Genomic DNA, 8073 nt, shown 5'->3' on the forward strand with positions numbered 1-8073 from the left:
ACTAGATGTTTAGAAATGTTTGACTAATATGTTGGCATATACAGGAGGTGGACAAAATAATGTAAAACCAAATGAAATGCTACCATCACAGAATAATGGCAGCTACAATGGCAAGTCACATTAATTACTCGTTATCAGAGGAACAGTCTGATCTTCCAGTAATGCCCCATAGACACAGCATGGGTTTATGAAAATAGAATAAAGTCAAAGGTATTTGAAAGAGTATTTAATAGTCTATTTCAGCCCTTCCTTCACAATTTGCTAGGTCTAAAACAGCTATATACATTTTTTTAAATGAAACAGGTAACTTTCCCTTCTGAGTGATGACAAAAAATAAAATAAACAGCTTTCTCTGTGATACAGCACACAAAGTAATTTCAGACCAGGCATTTGAAGTATAACATTCAACCAGTTCTTTTGTCTTCGCGGGCGACAGCCAAACTAATCTCCCTGCTTGCAAGCTGCCAATCCAACTATCTGGGCAAAACTGTGCAGTAAGGATCAGGAAGAATAAATGTCCTTGTGCATTAATCCAGTTTCCAGTCTGCATTGGTAAACAGAGAAGTGTCTTATAGACTCTGAATCATTTCAGCTACAACTTTGTTCAGACTGTCCAAATGATGTGAAGGTCATGCATCTGGCACTGTCACACTGCAGTCTTCATCTGTCTCTATGCCGACTTCCTCCTGTAAAGAAGATTTCTGGTTAATGCGATACAGAGTTTTTTATTCCCTTAGCTAAAGGGCCCCTTGGTATTCATCAGATGTGTACCCCACCCCTAAGAAAGGCGATGGTGTTAATGCCTAATCTTGCGGTTGGGCCAGACAAACTATCTAGTGCAAGAAGCCTTTGCAACACACAAATCAATTTGGTGCCCCTGACTGCAATACCCTCCCAATGGTAGCCCTACCATCTGGGCACTTATGGCCGGTTGGCCAAACGGAATTGAAGACAAGTTACGTCTTGGCAGCAGTTCCTCATTTCCTGCTGTTCTGATCTTTTAGGCATTTAGCCTAAACAACAGAAAGGTGGACATATGGGTATGGTCCCTCGTATCAGTACATTTGACCAGCAGGATGATCCATCAGATACAGCCACATTATGGCCAATTTGAGGAGTGAGCAGAAAAGTAAATCATGAAATATAAAAGAAAGGTTACCAGAGATCCCAGGATCCACAGATGCTTACTGATGGTGGTTGATATTAAGGTACAAATTGGAAGAAATGGCACAATTCATCATGTTTTTTGCTCACACTGCAACATTTCTTTCAGAAATTCCAGTGTAATTGCACGAGCCGTAACCTTCAAAATTTGCACCAAATTCCAGGGGTGTAAAGATTAGTTTTGGTTATTACATTTCACAAGTAGGTGCCCCCTTCTGTTGCTATTTCAGCACTTTATGGTGCCGAAGTGTCTGTAATGAGCCCTGTTATCTTTGGGTTGAAACTTGAAAGTGCATTACTACTTTTACTTACAAAGAACTGCTTCTTGCTTTTGGGATATCCTTCAAGAACTGCATCAAAAATGTCGGTTGCCTTAAAATAAAAATATACATTTACTGTGATAATAAAAGCAAATGTAAAAAGAAAAAACAATCTTACTATAATACAGATGTTATGTTAAAGGTATATCCTGCCTTTGGTTAAATTTGAAAATGAAAGTTATGATTAGAGTGCTCATACAGCCTGTGAAAGGAGTAATGGGCTTTCTAATTTCTCTACTGACACAGTACTGGCCATTACTGCTCCCAGTGCAAGGCAAGGGGCCCTACTGTTCCTCAAACACTTAACAGGGGCCTCTCTCAATATATACAATAAGACAGTAATATAAAAAGTTAAAAATATCTTTATTAGGACATGAGGATAAGCCTTAGGCTACTGGATACTTATAACCTGTAAGTGGGGTCCTTAACAATGTGTCTTTATGGACTTACAACAACCTATCAAATTAATCTTTATAAATGTATATATAGTCAGATCTACTTTCTTCTTCCCACTTCCTTTTGAACCTAGTCAGGATCGCCTAAGCAGAAGCCTTTGTTTCATTGCTGTGATATTTTCCTGCAAGTACCTGTTAAAAACAAGTTAATGGACACTATATAATTTGGGCCAATAAGCTCCTTCTCTTTCCCCTGTACAGATACAGTGTGGCCCTATAGCTACAATGCTTCTTTGCTTAGACACGTGAAAATATATTTTCTATAGTAAAAACCAACAGTTTACAACACTGGTTTAACAAATTGTCCATTTCTTTCTTTTTTATTTTTATCATATCTGCCTTCAAATAAAGACATCCAGCTAGCAGTACTCGCAGGCCCGGATTTGTGGCGAGGCCACAAAGGCCCGGGCCTAGGGCGGCATAAATATAGGGGCGGCATGCCGCACGCAAATTTTAAAATTTTGCTCCCATACGGAGCAATGGGGACCTCTCCCCACTGCTCCGTATGGGAGTTTTAACTTTGGCGCATGCGCGTTAGCGCGGCGGCAGGGGAGGAGGAGGTGGTTTGTGCATGCGCGCTCGCACGGCGGGTGGGGGCGGTAGGGGGCGACGAATGGGGGCGGCCTCGGGGGCGTCATTTAGAAATCCGGCGCTGAGTACTCGGGAATTGGGGAGTTCTTCTCCTTACCATTCGTTTTCTCTTTTTCCATTCTTTACAGAAGTGCTTTCGATCACTGTAGACCTGGAATGACAGGCACAGCTAGAAACAGATACTCCAAATAAAAAGTATTCTGTCCCAAATATTGTATAACATTATGAGAGTTTCTTCCTCTATAATTTTGCCAAGATCTACCACCCACACTATAAGCAACTGCATTAAACAATTATGTGCTCTTACCCTACCCTGCCTGGTATATTGCAAGCCATTACTACATTAGCAGTTTTTAAATTCCCTGTCCAGAATTCTCCTTTACTCTTTTCTGAACAGCATCCTACTAATCAATTTCTGGAAATCTTCTTCACCCCTCAATGAGCCATAGTTTTATCATACCAGCCTTTGCTATCACTCCTTTGACTGTGCCTGTTACTGAATACTCTATCAAGAAACGCTAAACGCTACCTGCTGATTGGCTGCTATAGGAAACCTGATGTTTAAGTATATTGTATTTGCCTAATAGCAGACCTGGAGGCATGTGTAAATAATATTGAATGAATTATAGTTACACTGTATGGCCAGAAGTATGGGGCCCTCTCTTTTCTGCTAAAACAGACTTTACTCTGCTGGGAAGGCTTTCCACTAGATGATAATGCAAGTTTTGTTGCTGGGTCTCCTATAACTTATCCCTTTCGGCCACTTTGCAACTAGGTATTTTGTGATTGGTCAGAATGTTTTCAAAACCTTTTCTACGTAAGTGGTCTCAGATTTTTTTTTTTCTGTAATTTAGCTAAGATTTATACAAGAGGGTAAAATATCAAATAATCAAAAAGAAACATGTAGTTAAAGGAAAACTTCATTTAATGAAATTAAAAAGCAGTACCTAGCTCCAAATCATAGTCTTGTCATGTTATATGTGCCAAAATGGAGACTTAATAGGCATGGCTTAAGGCTGAGCTAGACGGCAATATAGTCTCATGATTGCTCAAATGGCAAATGTTTATAGCCCAAGTTTCCACCATAGCTGTTACTGTGTATCCAAGCTCAAAGAATGTACTGGCTTGCCTTTATCCCTTTGTGACCACAAACCCTGAACCTGTGGTGCTTGGAAGTCAGTCGCCTGACAACCAATGCTGTAGATTCTATGATTTATGTTAGGCAAGAGGTTAAATGCAATACTACAGTGCAGTTCACATCTCACCTTTTCTTTTTCCTCAGGAGAGACATGATTAGTGGAAGACTTTATATTTGTCAGTTTAAGCTCATGTCTGTCACATTCTTCCTTTAGGCAGGAAATTTCTTTTAGCATCTCTTCTGTGGTTAAGGAGCTGCTCAAATCTTTTAGTTCTACAATAGGAGTTTTAGATGATGTAAATGCAAAAAAAAAAACAAAAAAAAAAAACAGGACTTGCCAGACCTTTCCCAGTAGCTACAAAAATGAACGGTATATGTACTGCACAAAAGCAAAAATTGAAAGATGCAGACTAATGAAGTAAATAATAGATGGTACAATTTGCAAACACCCTCAGTCAGGGGTAGCAAATGCCAATTTAAATAGTTCAAATACTAAAAGACCATCAATAATTGTCAAGTTAGTGTAAAATAAAATTCAAGTAATCATTTATTAGGACAAAAAAAGCAAGCAGACTACACTACCTTGACAATTATTGATGATCTTTTTGTATTTCAACTATTTAAATAGACCTTTCCCAGTGCCTTAATAATCTGCCTTCTTTTTCTACCATATGTCAAACCCGGCACTAGGCAAGCATCATACTGTTTGGTGTGTAGCTTCCTAGCAACAGTTACCACAGTCATGATCTATCATGCCTCCTTATTACTGCAGGTATTTGACCTTTGTGGTACTGCATACATACAACTCCCTTCCCCAACATCTCAAATATGTTGAGATGAACCAGCTAAGGACCAACCACACTCTTTCTTGTATACATATAAAAACATAATTAGTATATTGGTTCTTTCGCACTCACCTGACTCCAGCTGACGGCAGCTCTGTTGAGAACTCTGAAGTCTGCTGGAAAGTTCTGTGATTTCAGCATCCAGATTCTTAAGCTCAGAGTCACTTACGTTTGGAAACTGCTCCTGAAACATGGTAACACAACATTCACACCTTTAGAGAGACACTACTGCTGCTAGACACAATACTAAGCCATTATAATACATTTTGCTTTACCTGATCTGCAAAGTAGATTTTCTGTTTTCCATAAACCTTCTCCTTGATCTTCCCTTTTTGAGCCAGCGACTCCATGGCCTTGACCACTGCCTTGTCAAAAATTTAGGATAACACAAAATAAGCTTTATAACAGTAGTTTGGGCATGTAAATAAAACATTCAACAGGAAAGCTGAAAATGGGCAGCAGCAAATCTACAGTCTAGAAACAGCAGAGCAGAGTAATGCTGTCATGGGAAAACATGTTTGTTTTTTTCAAAACCCATAAGTTATTAGAGCTTCTCCACCAGAATCCTGCGTTGAAATGCATTTTTCAAAAACACAAACAGATATTTTTTATATTGAATTTTGAAAATTCAGCAGCCAGCAGCCGATCTGCAGACCAATGGGAAGGGAGCAAGATAGCAGCTCCCAGTAGGTATCAGAATAGCACTCAATAGTAAGAAATCCAAGTCCGGCTTGGGACTCCTCCAGTTACATGGGAGTAGGAGAAACAATAGGTTACCTGAAAGCAGTTCTAATGTGTAGCGTTGGCTTCTTCTGAAAGCTCAGGCACAATGCACTGAGATGGCCCCTACACACCAATATTAAAACTAAAAAAAATACATTTGTTTGTTCAAGAATAATATTTTAAATGGCAGAGTGAATTATTTGCTATGTACTGTGCTGTGTAATTTTGAAATAAAAAGTACACCATAAAAATCAAGACAGTATCCCTTTAAGGAGACGGCCTTTCCATCCACATTCTATCAAGATTCCAAAACAGAAATTACAGAATATGATTGGGTCATTTGAGATCCCTGCAAATAGCTTTAAGATCCCACTATAATCTGCTCACTGATCCCTTTTGATCTACATGCAAAACCTTACAATTATTATTATCATCAAGTATTTATAAAACCCCTAAATATCTCACATAGCTGTACAGTAGATGGGTGTAAACACTGCTAAAACACAAAATCAGCCAAAGTGCCCACATATACTGATAATGAAATGGTTTACAACAGGAGACCAATAGCAGAGTAATATACTAATAATTGGGAATAACAGAAAAAGTAAACATGCACTAAAACACAGTTTATTCACAAGGTGAAGCAAATACAGTTTCAAAGATATTTAATATTCTTAAAAAAAAAAAAGGTGCGTAAATGTCAACTGTAACCACATTTGATCATCTTACCGTTTTTCCTAGACCGTGATCCCTTTGCAGGTTACTGAACACATCCTGGGTGCTGTAAGGTCTGTTCTGATCATTGAGATATTTCAAAATAATGCTGCTTGCTGATGAGGAGAAATAAACGTGTGTAGGTAAATGTTACCGAGGCCTATCTTACAAGCATGCTAATGATATATTTATAATTGGAAATGGAAAAGGCTTTAGGAACTATACAGATGGCAAATTTGGTGGCAAGGAAACATTCTCCTTTTAAACCAAAATGTGGTTTAGGGGATACAGAGCAGAGTACTTATCTAAGGACCATGAGAAAGTGACTAGCATGAAAACGCGAGACTTTGCATTCTCTCGCGTTTTCATGCAGATATCGGCTACATGTGCCTGCACCCGAGCGTATCCCATTCATTCGGGTGCAGGCACAAGTAGCAGGCGTAGGGCTGAATTTTCAGCAAGCGTTTTTCCGCTAGCCGAAAATTTCAGCCCTACGCCTCGTGTGGCATCAGCCTAAACGGTGTAGTCTTAGATACTTCTATTCAATGCAAAGATGGCTAAAGGTGGCCATACCCGATGGCGCAGTCGGTTTGGGGACTGCATCAACGAGCCGACGCAGTCCCCGATCCAACTAAATTTTTAAACCTGCCCAATCGATATCTGGCCGATTTCAGGCCAGGTATCATTTGGGCAGGCCTGTTGTTAGTGCCCATACACGGGCCGATAAACTGCCGAATCGGTCTAAGGGACTGATATCAGCAGCTAGAAACAGCCCGTGTATGGGCACCTTAAGACTTGAATCTAGAAAGGATTTTTGCTTGTGCTTAGTGCACCATGGAGCACATTCAACAGACTCAAGACATTTTTAGGTTTATACCCACTATACCCACTCTGATCCTAACCCCCCCATCCCCCATAGCCCTCACAGAATGAAATGAGGGCAAGGAAGCAAACGATATGTAAAGGTGGCCATACACGTTAAGAACCGCTTGCTTGGCAAGGTCGCCTAGCAAGCAGATCTTCACCCAATATCCCCACCTACGGGCCTGTGTATGGCCAACTTAACCCATAGCAACCAATATATGTGCTTTTAATCAGGTGACCAGTAAATGCTTCCTGCTGATTGGTTGCTATGGGTTACTGCTCCTGGGCAAACTTAGTGCCTTTTATTACATAACACCCTTAAAGCCCCTTTCTAAAAATGCTACAAAAGCATGTAGCGGAAATTTCCTCCAACTGAGTGAGCTAAGGGGATGCGGTCTGCCATTCTGATAAACCCTGTCAGTGAAGGTGCAATAGTTTGGGAAGATGGCTTCTGGGGCAGAATCTGAATAAAGGCATACATTTGCTAAATAAAGTCTACATATAACAGATCCCTAGGATTTGGGGACCAATATAAGCTGATTCCACTCCCATGTTGCACAAATGCTGACAGAGCTAAAGAACAAGACCCCACTTTGGATTAGGACTATCTACATTTCTGTGGATTATTTAACATGCCATAGACAGTCACTGTATTTGGCCTATGGAGGGCTATTTAGGCCTCCGTGTATTAAAAAAAGGGCCTATTTTTAATCTCAGCTCAGACCAGGTAAGACAAGTCGCTGCTTTCACTCACCAGCCGCTTCCTTCGACTTGCTCATCGCTAGCAATGCGCGATAGTAGGCAACTAAGTTGGCGGTATCGGCCAAGTCGCAAATACTTTTCCCGGCATGCAAAGCGACTGAGGCATAAAGCGGACGGTGATTCGATAGTGTGCCACAAGGTGGCGCCCAAGTGCCCCTGACATAAGGCACAAGCACGGAAAGAATATCATTTCCGCGGTGTGTAGCCAAGCGTCAGAGCAAAAGGGTTATTTATGGGCTGTTCTGCGATACAAGTGTAGTTAACTTTTGCCGAATGAATGTCCAAGTGTTAGTGTGATAATAGCCCAGAATGGTTCCGTCCTGGTTAATGAGGCGCTGTGTGACCCGGCAGTGCCATTAGATCCACATGTTACATCTCACATGGTCGTTTATTAGGTTTCCCACCAAATTCTGGGTTTTTATTTCCCTTTAGTTATTACTGATTAATAGTCTGAGAGAGTTTGTGGGTCACAGAGTGGCAATCTGTGGATTCTGCCA

At 40.5% G+C, this 8073-nt stretch overlaps 1 protein-coding gene across 2 annotated transcripts; it reads right to left on the bottom strand.

The window, feature by feature from the left end:
- Positions 1–211: 211 nt before the first annotated feature.
- psmc3ip (PSMC3 interacting protein) lies at positions 212–7662 on the bottom strand. 2 transcript variants are annotated; one of them, NM_001130530.1, is given in 8 exon segments: positions 212–686; positions 1477–1536; positions 2628–2681; positions 3796–3941; positions 4586–4697; positions 4789–4878; positions 5966–6066; positions 7569–7662. In NM_001130530.1, coding segments are annotated over 8 exon segments (645 nt in total). In that variant the 5' UTR covers positions 7594–7662; the 3' UTR covers positions 212–629.
- Positions 7663–8073: the final 411 nt, after the last annotated feature.

The sequence above is a fragment of the Xenopus tropicalis genome, chromosome 10 (genome assembly GCF_000004195.4).
Source record: "Xenopus tropicalis strain Nigerian chromosome 10, UCB_Xtro_10.0, whole genome shotgun sequence".
NCBI classification, from domain to species: Eukaryota; Metazoa; Chordata; class Amphibia; order Anura; family Pipidae; genus Xenopus; species Xenopus tropicalis.